Here is a 13,627-nt window from a genome sequence, read left to right as displayed (position 1 = left end):
AATATATATAGTTATATATATAGTTATATATATATATATATATATACACACACACATATAATTTATACACACACATATATATATATATATTATATACAACGTATACATTAAATTATACTTGCATATATTACATATATTACACATATATAACATGCTTGTATATATGTAACATATACACGTTACACAAATACACATACATACATACATACATATATATTGGTCCCCTTTTAAAGACTGAAGTTTCAGAAAGTCAAACTTTATGATTGACTTTCCAAAATGTCTGAGCTTTTGTATGGAGATCGCAGTACAGTGGGGGATCAGGAAATTTACCCTTTTCCCCACTGTACTGTGATCTCAGAGGTGGCACATGTAAATATGCAAGGGGCTTGCCGCCCTGCAAAAATGCAGACTTTTCTTACGTCTTGTCCGACTTTCCGAAAAGTCAGGACTTCTCACATAAATTCATTTAAAACACACACACATGAATACATACACCAGTACATACTATATGCATAATACATACATATACATATATATATATATATATATATATATATATATATATATACACACACACACACAAACACACACGTTCTTTAAAAAAAATGTGAAAAAACAACATGGCTACTAAGGCTAAAACACTCTAAAATACAGATGCAGGATATGCCTTACATTACGTGCATAACTCTGATCTAGTTAGGTACTATGCAGGTAGGATTTTCATAATTCCTTTTATCTTTTCTTCAGGAGATAAGGAATTCCCTATATAGCCACTGAGAAAACCTCTCCCCCCCTGAAAACTGCTTCATTGAAGAAAATTTCTGACTGAATTTCATAAAAATGCACCTAATCTCTACAGCTTTAATTTTCACTTTATGGACCTTTGCAAATACTTGGTGAGGGCTCAGATACTGTGATACTCTCAGAATCAAGATTGCAAAATATAAGAAGTTATGTACTCACCATAACGTTTGCATGTGAGTTGTTCCATCTCGCCTTCATTCATCACTGATGGGCTCGGAGCTGATCCTCTGCTCCGACACGGCCGACTAGCAAGCTCAAAGTTCTCCAGTAGCTCGAGACCCCACCCCTTATCCCACGATGCACTGCTGGAATTACCTCAGATCTTGTTTGCTGCGTACCATATAAAAGTACAGTAATAATTCTGCCTAGTATGAATACACATTAAAAGACCAGGATGAAGACAGTCTCCAGGTCAATTGTCAGCCAGGATGGGGAAGGAGGGAGGGACTTGAGAATGAAGGCGAGCAGGAACAACTCACATGGAACATTATGGTGAGTACATAACTTCTTTATGTGAAGTTGTTCAATCTCACTGTTCATTCATCACTGATGTGTAGCGTCCCTAGCGCCCTGATCTTGGGTCGCTCACGGAAGTACATTCTTCAGAACCATAGAACCAAATGAAGCCCTGTCCCTGGAGGCCGTATCCACTTTGTAATGAGTTAAAAAAGTGTGAGGTTTAGATCAGGTGGCTGCTGCAGAGATGTTATCCAAAGGCAATTTAACTTGAAAGGCTGACGAGGTAGAAACTGCTCTGGTTGAATGAGCCTTTACCTTACTACACAGCATACGTATAGGTGATGCAATCTGACAGCCACTTAGGGTTGTTTTAGCAACTGGTTTACCTTTCCTGGTCTCAGAAAAGGACACAGAGTTGATCTGATTTCCTAATGTCTTTGGTTCTGTCCAAATAAAATCTAAGTTGTCTATGAATATCAAGTTTATGCAACATATATTCCATTTTTTTGGTATGATTAGGGAAGAAAATGGATAACTCAATGACTTGATTAATGTTAACCTCAGAACATACTTTGGGCAGAAATGATGGATTAGTTCTGAGAGATATTCTGTCAGTATGGAAGACCATGTAAGGGGGTTTGATGGAAAGGGCTTAGAGCTCTAACACTCTTCGGGCTGAAGTGATGGCTACTAAGGAGATGGTTTTCCATGACAAGAATTTTAGTTCACAAGATGATGCATGCTCAAAAGGAGGAAGAATGATACGAGATCACATAAAATTCAAATTCCAGGGGGAATAAGGTGTCTTCACTGGAGGCCTTATGTGAAAGGAACCTTTTAGAAAAGCCTTACACAATTGGTGAGTCATAACATTCAAACCATCAATTCCTAGATGGAAATTAGATATAGCAGCTAACTGTACTCGTATCGTAGCTGCCGCTGCTCCTTTGTTGAAGATTTCTGTCAAGAATTGTAAGACAGAAGACAATGGCGCTTTATAAGAGTCAATGTTGTGGGAAGAAGCCCAAATGGAAAATCTCTTCCACTTACTATGATACAATTTTCTGGTGGAAGGTTTGTGGGAAGCCAACAAAATCTTAGTGTCATGGGAAAGATTATAGAGCCTGGCTATGCGGGGAATTGGAGCAGCCAAGCGGTTAGCTTCAGTGTCTGCAATGACAGGCGAAGATCCCCTGACGGATGTGTCAACAAGTCCGGAACTGGGTCCAGGATCCATGGATCTTTCAGAATATGATAAAGAAACGGGAACCAAATCTACCGAGGCCAATGAGGGGCTATGAGGATGATTGCCCATCACTGCGACTTTGCTTTCTGTAAGAATTTGGAAATCAGGGGAATTGGTGGAAATACATAGAGGAGACCCGTGGGCCAATCGTGGACAAGAGCATCCCTCGGGGAGTGACCTGGCATGGGAATTAGGGCAAAATAGCTTCTGCATTTGTTGTTGATGTGACTGGCGAAGAGGTTTAGGAAGGCTGGCCCCATTTGAGGAAGATTCTGTCCTCAATCTCGTTTGAGGGACCATTCGTGGGGCAACAAGATTGCTCTGCTCAGTCTGTCCGCTATTACGTTGGATTTGCCCGGGATGTGCATTGCCAACAGAAAGCACTGTGATGACAGTGCCCACTGCCATACTATGAGGGCTTCTCAGCAAAGGGGATAAAACTTGGTCCCGCCTTGTTTGTTCAGATACCAGACCACTGACATGCTTTCTGTCTGTATTGCAATTGTCCTTAGAGGAAGAGAGTCCTGAAAGTATTGCAACGCTAGAAGTACTGCTCTCATCTCCAGGACACTGATATGCAGGTATGATTCTTGATCTGTCCATGTGCCTTGGGCAGTCTTCTGAAATAGCCCCATCCTATCAGGGAAGCGTCTGTGGTCACAGTGGCAACAGGAGGGGGAAGCATGAAAGGACATCCTACTGTGACATGAAGAGATGTCAACGTCAACCACCACTGAAGATCCATCTTGCAGGAATTTATCAGGATCATGTGACTTATTGGAAGTTCTTGGTAAGACCATTGCATGAATAGAAGCCATTGAAGGATTCTCATATGCATCTTTGCTAAGGGGATTGCTAGAATAGTTGCCGCCATCAATCCTAGAACTTTCTTCTGTTGCTGGTGCTCTGTTCTTTGATATTAGGGACATGACATGTTGGCGAAGAACAGAGATTCTGTCTGGCAGAAGGCAGAGAGTGGTGGTTGACGTGTCTAAGTTCTGTCCCTATAAAAACAATATGCTGTGATGGCAAAAAGGCAGACTTTTCGAAGTTGACTAACGCACAGCTGATCGCAGTGTGTCAGAGTAGCCTCTCTCGCTTGAAGAAGTTGATGCCTGGTGGTGGAGGTAAGGAGCCAATCGTCTAGATACGGAAACACCTGGAATCCTAGACGCCTCAAGTGAGCCGTGACTACTGCCATGCACTTTGTGAACACTCTCGGGCTGTAGTGAGACCAAAGGGCACAGCTCGGAATTGATAATGATTGGCTCCCAGCTGGAAATGCAGGTGATCTCTGGAAGGTCTGGCCATCTTTATGTGGTAGTACGCATCCATGAGATCGATCGAGCACATCCAATTGTCCTTCCCCAACAAGGGGAATATGGACTATAGCGTGAACATTCAGAACTTCTCTTCTCTTTTCTCACAAATTGGTTGAGTCTGCTGAGATCCAAAATTGGTCTCCAGTCCCATTTTCTTTGGAACAAAAAAGAACCTTGAGTAAGTTCCAAATCCTGTCTGGTCTGCTGGGACTGGCTGGATGACTCTTTTTTTCTAGCAATCGGCGTACCTCTATTGCTGCTTGTCCCAAATGACTGGGTGGAACGTTTGGTATTTTTTTGACGGAAAGAGGCTGGGTGGAGAATGGTATGAAATACCCACTGGAAATTATACTTTGTACCAAACTGTCGTTTGTTATATTTAGCCAGGCTTTGGGGTACAAAGATAAGTGACCCCTGACTGCCTCCAGAGTAGGACAGGTGGGTCTCCCTTCAGGAGCGCTGGTAGGACTGACCAGAGAAGTGATCTCTGTCACCCTGGTGTTGCGGACCTCCTCTGCTGCGGGGGCGGCATCTTCCATTGAAACCCCCTCCTCTGCCTCTGGAGGGGGGGGGGCTCTCCACGTATGTCTTGAAAGGCTCCTTGGGCTTTCCAGAACTACATCTTTCCTCCCCTTTGACCTTTGGGAAAGGGTCGAGTGGGGGTGGAAAAATGGACTCAGACAGCAAACAGAGTCTTTCCTTCTTGCTCACACCCAGTTAAAGTCTCCTTCACCTTTGGCCCAAACAAGGATGAGCCATCAAGTCTTCTTTTACTAATACCCCATTTGAAGGGTTCCGCGAAGGAACAGTCTCGCATCCAGGCATGCCTACGGAGAGCGATTCCTGTACCTGTGGCTCTACTCGAACCATCAGCTGCATATGATAGGAGACACATGGACGAGTTGACTATCAAATAGAGGGTAGAGAGTTGAGTGGCAAGCTTATCAGATGCACTCGAAGCTACAGCACCCTGAAGAGCATCTCCCAATTCCTTAAGGAGATCTCTCTACAGTCTGGTATGTATTTCAGTGATCTAAGTGATAAAGTCGCTGAACTGAACATACGTTTTCCATATCTATCCATGATCCCAGATTCTCTATTAGGAGGATGGATAGATGAGAAAGTCTCAGACATTTCCTTTTTGGTGGCCGTCGCCACCACCATGGAATCAACAGGAACTCCCTTGGTCAAAAAGGACTTATCCACAGGGGCTGAAATAAACTTATTAGGCCTCCGAGGAACAGGTTCCATAGATTCTGGAGACTCCCACACCCTACGAGAGACCAGATCCATAAGTTCATCATAGGGCAGAGATACCCAAGAAGTGGAAGGTTGAGACCCAAACGCCTTCAGGAGAACCGAGATCCTCAGTAGGGCTCTTGGACTGCCAATCACCCCTCTGCCTAAGGATTTCAAGAATATCCGCAAAGGAGATGTCCTCAGAGGGGAATCTGGGGGACCCTTACGATTCATCCAGGTCAGTGTCCAATGTGATAGACTCTTGGGGGGAGTCCAAATGCCTCCTCTTGCATAATCTCTTCCTGGGAACCTCTTCAGAGGGAACGTCTGGAGAGGTCTCAAAAGAGCAGGGAGCGCCCTGTGGGGTTACCTGAGGCTCTGGGTCTCTACACTTGGGAGGACCGGTGGAAACAGAAACAGACACAGGCACTTTAAGGGAAGAAGAGGCCAGACCTTGAGATGAGGAAGTCTTGGGAGACAACACTCGCCTCATGGCATCGAAAGCACCACAGCTCCAATGAGATGGAGTCGATGGCTCCGATGGAGCCGTGATATCCTCCCACACCAAAGCCATGGGCTCCGAGCCCGAGGTAGGAGCCGAGCTCACCTGAGCTGAGGCCCCAAGAGGAAGAGTCGGCACCGACAAGTTGGTGCGGCTATCCTCCCTGGACCCGACCAGAGAGTGTCGGCTCCTAGAGTCCCCGGTCGGTACCGAGAACGTCCGAGCAGATGGAGCTGACTACACTGGAGCAGGTGTCCGCTCCAAGGGATCCATGATCATCAGGTCAGCCTCCTCCGGCTCCGAAGGTCCGATATGGCTCGGAGGAGGAGCAGACAATTCAATGGTAGTGGTCTTCGGCTCCGAAGGGTGTGTCTGAGCCGACAGCAATTTAACTAGGCCTGGTGCCTTCAAGAGTTTCTGAACCAGCCGGTCCATATCCAGATCAGATAAGCTGACAGAGGACCTGGAAGAGTGGACAAATGGAGCCAATTGGAGCAATATGGAAGGAGGTTTTTCGGTAACCTGTTCCAAGGCAGTGTCCCGGTACTGAAAAGAGCAGAATGTCAGCTCCTAGGGCAGTGGAGCCGAAGTCACCACAATTTCGGACCCCTTTCCTTTCTTGGATCTAGAATCATTGGAAGACTTGGATGATTTACTGGCTCCATCCTGGTCAGACAACGCCTCAGAAAAGGGGTGCTTAATGATACCCCTATCAATTTCCTCTTCCTTTCAGCTAACACTCTTGTGGAAAAGGAATGACATATGCTGCAAGACTCTTGCAGATGTACCTCACCCAAGCAGTAAACACACTGGACATGGGCATCTGTGGCTGACATTTTCTGTCCGTAGTCTGGGCACTTTTTAAACCCAGACTCTGGATGCTTGTCCTTATCTTCAGACATTACACAGCTCAAGCACACTGATTAACTAAGAGCTGTTTTAAACTAAGTAACTCACACAAACATACACACAGCCCAAAAGGGGCACTAACAACTAATAACTACAAACAGTAATTAGAGATCCAAAATGATATGCCCAAAGGGGATCACTGACTAATCACTAATCCTAAGGCCAAAAGGCCAAAGGCAAGATAGAATACTGAGGAAAGGGGTAAAAACACAGAACAAAAGTACTATTTACTAACTAGTATATCTGCTACTGTGAATAGAACAAAATATATAAAAAGGTGAAAATATAACTTGCTGAAAGTTGAAAAACTCCCAATAAAGTCTCAAGCCAAGCTGGAAACCAAAGGATCCATGCCGCGGCAAATAAGATTGGAGATAATTCCAGCAGTGCATCATGGGATAAGGGGTAGGATCTCGAGCTACTGGAAAACTTTGAGCTTGCTAGTCGGCCGTGTCGGAGCTGAGGATCGGCTCCAAACCCATCAGTGATGAATGAACGGCGAGACTGAACAACTTCACATCTTCTCTTTCTGCTGACCACCTCTGCCATGACGGCAGTGAACATTGTGAAAGCTCCACATCAAGAAAGCTGTCCAAAATCTTGCTGCTGGCTCTTCTTAAACCAGAAGTTCCCAGCACTACTGTTTGTTGACAATCACCCTCTCTCCCTGCCAATTAGCCCATTTGTTTCCCCAGGGAAAGGGTTGACTGGGGCCACCATTGAAGCGGCCATCATGGATGGTTTGAGGTTTTATGCTTTAATGGCCTTATCCCAATACATAATGGACTGAACAAACAGAAAACTCCTCACTTCCACAACAGGAATTACCTCCCAAGCAACCCTGCTCTTCCTGCTAGAACATAGACGAGAGTTTCCTTGGTCTCAAGTAGGGAAATCACATCAACTGTGTGTGCCCCATTAGTGTACTCACCCCCACAAGGAGGTGAAGAGGAAATGCTCCTTCACTTCTTCCTCAAACTGCCAGACTTCTCCAGTGCCAAGGTGCTAATGAAACTCTGGTCACCTGGGTCGCAGTCATATTGCCACCCCTCTGTGCCATAGAGCCAAGCTTGATTTCAGGAAAATATCTGTTGAGGAGTGGAGAACTTCTGTCTTCTGGAGGGAAGCCTTCATTTTGGGAACAAAACACTTTCATCACTTCAAAGGAAACATTTGTAAAAAACACCTTGAAATTTTCAGCAAAGTTAAAGTGTCTAAGTCAGGTGCACCTATGAATGGTTATGCATGTACCAGCTGCCCAGGTTACAAACTTTAGACCTAGCTGTCACATGGGATAATAATGTCTTTTGTAGAGCTCCAGGTGCATCCTCTACAATATACAGTGCATCTCAGCCACCTCAGTGATGGAACCTGATCATGTGTGTCATATGACTGAACATACTGACAGAGCAGGTACTGGACAAAAAGAATATGTTTCCCAAATAGTCCAAGGAGCTGGAGTCCTTGTTTGGTGGAATGGACTACAGGACTCATGCCAGAGTGTCACTTTCAACTCTTGACAGAGTGTCACTTTCTAAGGACCACTACCACCACTATGGAGTCAGCCAGTGGAGTCTTAAGTCCAGGTCTCTCAGTCTTAGGTGGACAAAGGATCCTGCTCCAGCTCTTTAGCTCAGATGTTACTATACCAGGCTACTGCCAAGCCCTCTGTGCAAGTTCCATCATTTTGTCCGCTGGGAAAAACACCTAAGATGACAGGAAGAACAAAAAGCCTTCAGCAGAAATTTCTCAGACAGGGAGATCAGGTCAACAGGCCAAGCCCGTTTCTGCCTCATAACCTGAAGGACATCTCCAAAAGTGGTATTTTATGGAGGTGATGCTGGGATATCCTCTACATAATCAATCTCAATATTTGGTGATGGAAACTCAATAGGAGTGTTTAAGTGTATAATGTTCCAGAGCTTTTTCCTGGCAATCATAACGGAGTTGAGCTGTCTCAAGGGGAGGAAGAATGGTTTAACTCAGATACTGCATACCTCTCTGTGTGGCAACTATCTAATCCTCTACTCCTCTGGTGTGAAACTAGGATGGCAAATGGCTCATTTTCAAAGGTGTCTGCAGCTGAAGATACCTGTGCAGCATCTGAAGACTGGTCACAGTCAGCAAGGATGCTGCTATGAAGTCTGCTCCATTCTAATCAACGTGAATGCTCACAGTGTTGAATGGTCCAGTGGTGTAGAGATCACTGGTGCCAAAGGACTCAATGAAGAGTCCCCCTTCAGCAGTGAGGATGACAATGATATTGTTATCAAAAGCTTCAGGCCAGAGTCATCAACCCTGAAGACAGGGACACTCTAAATAACATTGAGGGCATCATCACTGTAGTTGGGGCTCAACATCTTGACATCAATCACACCAACTAGCAGTCTGTGCCAAACAGGTCAGCATCAAGGCTACTGACACCCCTTTTGGCATGAATTTATCTACATATATCACTAAACCTGAGAGACATCAGAGATCCCCAATTAAAAAGATAAGGGACCTCAAAAATCTTAGTTATCAGGACAGATAGGCACCCTTCACTCTGTAAATAGTCTCTTTCAGACTTCTCCATGGGGATATATAATCTAGCCTTTTGAATCACGAAGATCTGACTCTCTTTGACCTCATACTCCTTTTCAGAACAAATGGTTCCTCATATTCCAGACTGAAGCAACTAAACCTTTAGCAATATAAAAAATAAAGACACGTGGAGTGACAGAGAAAGATGCACAGACATATTATGATAGATGAAAGAACTTAAATAAGACCTAAAATGTGAGAAGATTGGTAAAATAGATTAACACAGTAATCAGACTTTTAAGAGAAATTCACTTAACATAACAGAAATAAATAGAATACATTACCATGCAGCTACACTAATAATGGATAGTGTTACTGCAAAAAAAAGTTATGTTCTTACCATAACGTTCCATCTGTGTTGCTGATCTTCACTCATTCATTAGTGATGGGGTGTGAGTTCCGTCCTCGGAACAGAGTTGGCTGTTATAACAAGATCGCTTCAGCCAAAAAACTCATTTGTCCTTTCCTGAGAGTGGGTTCGTCAGAGAAGGGTGTGATCCCAGTCCCAAGGATCTCTTTCTCTGTTCCAGGCTCCCATCCCTCTTTGGGCAGACCTGCTTTCCAGGTGATGGAGAGGGCGCTTGCCTCAGCAGGCTCTCAGCTTGTTCCTTCGGTGCCGGAGACCCATATCTTCCTTTCCTCTGAGCCACAGTTGACACAGCTCACTACTCAAAGATACCGGGCACAGGAATCTCAGGACATCCTTCCACAAGGTACCCACTCAGCAGAGTCCTCCTCAGATGCCCCCGCTGAGGAGAAACCTCTCAAGAGATCATACAATAGGAAGGATGTGGATTCCTATGAAGAATCCTTCACTGAAGATACAGACTACGATGAAAGGGAAGGGTCCCCATGGTCGGCTCCTGAGGATGTGTCCTTCAAAGACATACTGGAGATCCTTAAGCAGCGGGGGGACTGAAAGTCCACCACCCGTTCCTCAGAGGAGTCTGTTCTTGCAGGTTTTCTATCCCCGGCCCTCTACTTCCTGGGTGATCCCGCATGCAGATGACCTGGTACAGCTCATAGTGCAGCGCGCCTGGAAGAATCTGGATACCACTGAACCTATTCCCTGGAGACCAGACAAAATTCTTTCTCTCCCAGAAGATGGTCCACATTGGTCCAAGGGCCTGCCAGTAGATGCTATGGTTGTGGCGGCGGCCACTAAAAAGCTAGCTACAGAGAGCTCTACTGTCCATCCCCCAAACAGGGAGTCTTGGGCAATAGACAGGCTTGGGAAGTGAGTGTTCTCTTCAGTGACTTTCACCATTTAGTCCCTGAACTACCTGGCACACTTCACCCGGATTCAGAGAGATCTAATCTCAGAACTTTCAGAAACCCTTCTGAGCAGTCACTGATGGGGTACGTCAAAAAGTTGCCTCACAGCTTGCCACCCTGGAATCCATTTCCAACTCTTCCATGCAGCTGATTTCTCATTCTACCTAGGGGGCAGCTAGAGCAGCAGGTGCAGGCGTTGTCACGAGACGTCACTCCTGGATGTGCCTGATTTTGCGGATCCCTTTAAGTCTTCCTTCCTGAATTCCCCCATAGAGGCCTCTTCTCTTTTTGGTCTTGAGGTAAAAGACACGTTAGCCAGGTGTGAAAAGCCAGAGGTTTAACGAGAGACAATTTTGAAAAGCTTAAAGGATATAGCTGAGACCTGGCTTAACACATCTTAGTTCATAAATGGCAAATCTAAGGTAATACAGAGAGGGGCACTATGGGTAAGACTTGACTTGAGAGTTTTTTGGCTGATGCGAGCTTGTTATAATGTCCAACTCGGTTCTAAAGACAGAACTAACACCCCAACAGTAAGAAAAGAATGGAGATTAACAATATCAGATCCCAATGTATCCATGTCAGAGTAGCACCCTTATCTCCTTCATGGTAAACCTGGATAAATGGATAGACAACATCAGATTCCTCCCCAGTCTATCCTGTGCTTGAGGCTAGAGGAAACTTAAGTATGGGCTATTGCCTAGGCTTTTAATGGTCTGCAGACTGACTGCCTAGTACTTTTTTGTGAATTTTGAACCTATGTGACAGGACTTCCATTTCAATCTGGACCTTTATTAAGACCTTTATTCTTTTCTCCTAGTCCAGGTTCACTAGCACAGTGAGACTGTGGAGGTAGTTAAAGGACCAGACAAAGGTGGCTGATGGAACTCTAGAGGGAGATAAAAACTTCATCAATTCTGGTTCTGATAGAGAAGAAACATTACCAAGACATTTTTTTGGAATGAATATACATAATTATGGAAAAACTGAACCTGAGAAACACCTAAAGCAGAATGCTTTTCTATTTGTGAGTCAGTCAAATTCAGAATGTTAAAAGGAGGAGACAGTCTCCACCACTAGAAATTTAGGAGGAGCATGGTTAAGTCCTGAAGACCCCCTCATCTTCCATTCTGTGCTTTTATTTCCTTTGGATCATCCTGAATTTCTGAGATGATTGACATGGCAGCAAATCTTTTACGATTCACTTACTTTTGCATGTGAGAAGTGTCCTAGGCTCAAATGTAGCACAAACAGAACAATCCATACTCTATTGATCAAAACCCAAGTTATATACAATCTATGCTTATCCTAAGGCAGGATTTTGCACCCATATTTTTGGCATTCCTTGAAAAGTACAGTTGTGTACACTTACCATAAATGTAGATGTCCGAGTGTATTCACTGCTGCAGTCATTACATTTGGGTAATCTGCTGGCAGGTTGCTCTCAGTCGGCCTGAATAACAAAGTCTTGGGTCCTGCGTTGGTTGCGGTCTCCTCTTCCATGACGTCAGGTCATCAGGGGTATAAAAACATGCAACCGACGCCATTTTAATCAGTTTTTCTTGCCCCAGATGTCAGGTGCCCCCCAAATGGGGAGCAAAAATATATACATCAATAAACTGTAAATATATAAATGCACTTTAGAAACATAAAATTTACCTTCAACTAAAGGCAAATACACCACAAAGGCTTTTGAGTAGAGTAATGGAAAGAAAAGGTATAGAATGGGGGATGGCGGGTGGGTAACCCGGACTGCAACAGTGAATACACTCGAACATCTACATTTATGATGTGTACACAACTGTACTATGTTCTTCATGTTTCACTGTTGCAGTCATTACATTTGGGTAGAATCTCAAAGCTATGGATGGGAGGATGGAACTAAACAGCATTAGGAGCAGCTATAAGGCCCTGCAGGACTGCAGTGGCAAAGCCTGCCCTGGATTTAGAGAAGAGAGGTAAATGATAATGCTTTGTGAACGTATGAACAGAGCTCCAAGTAACAGCTTCTAAAATGTCTTTGGTTGGGACCACTCTGAGAAAAGCTGCTGAAGTAGAGGCAGCCCTGGTGGAATGGGATCTGATTTCCTTGGGCACAGGTTTACCATGGTGCAAAGAGCAGAAACAAATGCAGTGGCTTATCCATTTAGAAATAGTCTGCTTTGATATAGCCTCCCCCTCTGATCCTGCAGCAAATGCTACCAGTAGTTGCTCGGACTTTCTTAGAGATTTTGTCCTGTTTAAGTATGAATGCAGAATCCACTCCCCCTTGTTCTGCGGATTTGGGAAAAAAGTTGGCAGGTGAATGGTCTGATTAAGAGCCACACTGGATACCACCTTAGGCATAAAAGAAGGATTGGTCCTGAGGGCCACCCTGTCCAGGTAAAATACAATAAAAAGGCTCCGCTGCCATGAGAGCCTGTAGTTCTGAAACCCTTCTTGCTGAAGTGACTGCCAAAAGAAAAGCTGTCTTCCAAGATAGAAATTTTATATCCGCAGTAGCTGCTGGTTCAAAAGGAGGCATGGTGAATTTTTTCAGCACAAAATTGAGGTCACATGCAGGAGTTGGTGCTCTCCTGGGAGGCCTTACATTTTTGGCCCCTCTGAGATACTGTTTAAGCAGTGGATGAGAAAAGAGGGGAGGCTCTGTGTTGTAATGAGCCGAGATGGCAGAGGCATGGATTTTTATTGAAGAAAAAGATAGGCCCTTGTCAAGCATCTCAGTTAAGTATTTTAAAATCTGAGGAATATTGGGCTTTGCTGTGTCTATTCCTTGTGCTTGGTTCCAAGAACAAAATCTCTTCCATTTATCAGCATACGATTTTCTAGTACTAGGCCTTCCGGCTTCCAAAATGACATCCATCACAGATTTACTGAGAGATGTGGTTTGAATAATTAGTTGATTAGCCATGCTGCAAGATTCAGAGTTTGGAGCTGTGTGCGCAGAATTTGATAGTTCTGCTGAGACAGTAGATGAGGTTTTTGAGGCAAGTACCACAGAGGAAGGTGTGACATATTCCTTAGAAGCGGGTACCAGTGCTGGCGAGGCCAGTCCGGAGCAATCAGGATCATTTTTGGTTTTTCCTGTCTGACTTTTAGTAAGACCTTGGAGAGCAGAGGCAAAGGGGGAAAGGCATAGACTCCTTTTTTCAGCTGAAGGAGAGAGCATCCACTTTCCATGCTCTTTTGTGATGAGTTCTTGTGCAGAATTTGTCCAACTGATAACTTTGGGGAGAGGCAAATAGATCTATGTCTGGGCTCCACCATTTCTGTGTTAACATGCTGAAG

The 13,627-nt window shown here is 44.5% G+C and overlaps 1 protein-coding gene across 1 annotated transcript in view; it reads right to left on the bottom strand.

Moving 5' to 3' along the window:
- The window catches only part of PUS7 (pseudouridine synthase 7), a 924,586-nt gene that overhangs the window by 605,137 nt on the left and 305,822 nt on the right, over positions 1-13,627 (bottom strand). Inside the window, exons 10-11 of the mRNA XM_044088529.1 lie at positions 1,402-1,447; positions 970-991 (exon numbers count right to left, since the gene is read on the bottom strand). Coding sequence (XP_043944464.1) covers positions 970-991; positions 1,402-1,447 — 68 coding nt within the window. The remainder of the gene's footprint in view (positions 1-969; positions 992-1,401; positions 1,448-13,627) is intronic.

Source organism: Protopterus annectens, chromosome 11.part0 (genome assembly GCF_019279795.1).
Source record: "Protopterus annectens isolate FY-2018-M chromosome 11.part0, PAN1.0, whole genome shotgun sequence".
NCBI lineage: Eukaryota > Metazoa > Chordata > Ceratodontiformes > Protopteridae > Protopterus > Protopterus annectens.
The sequence above is the reverse complement of the archived record's forward strand: the minus strand, read 5'-3'. Positions and strand labels throughout refer to the sequence as shown.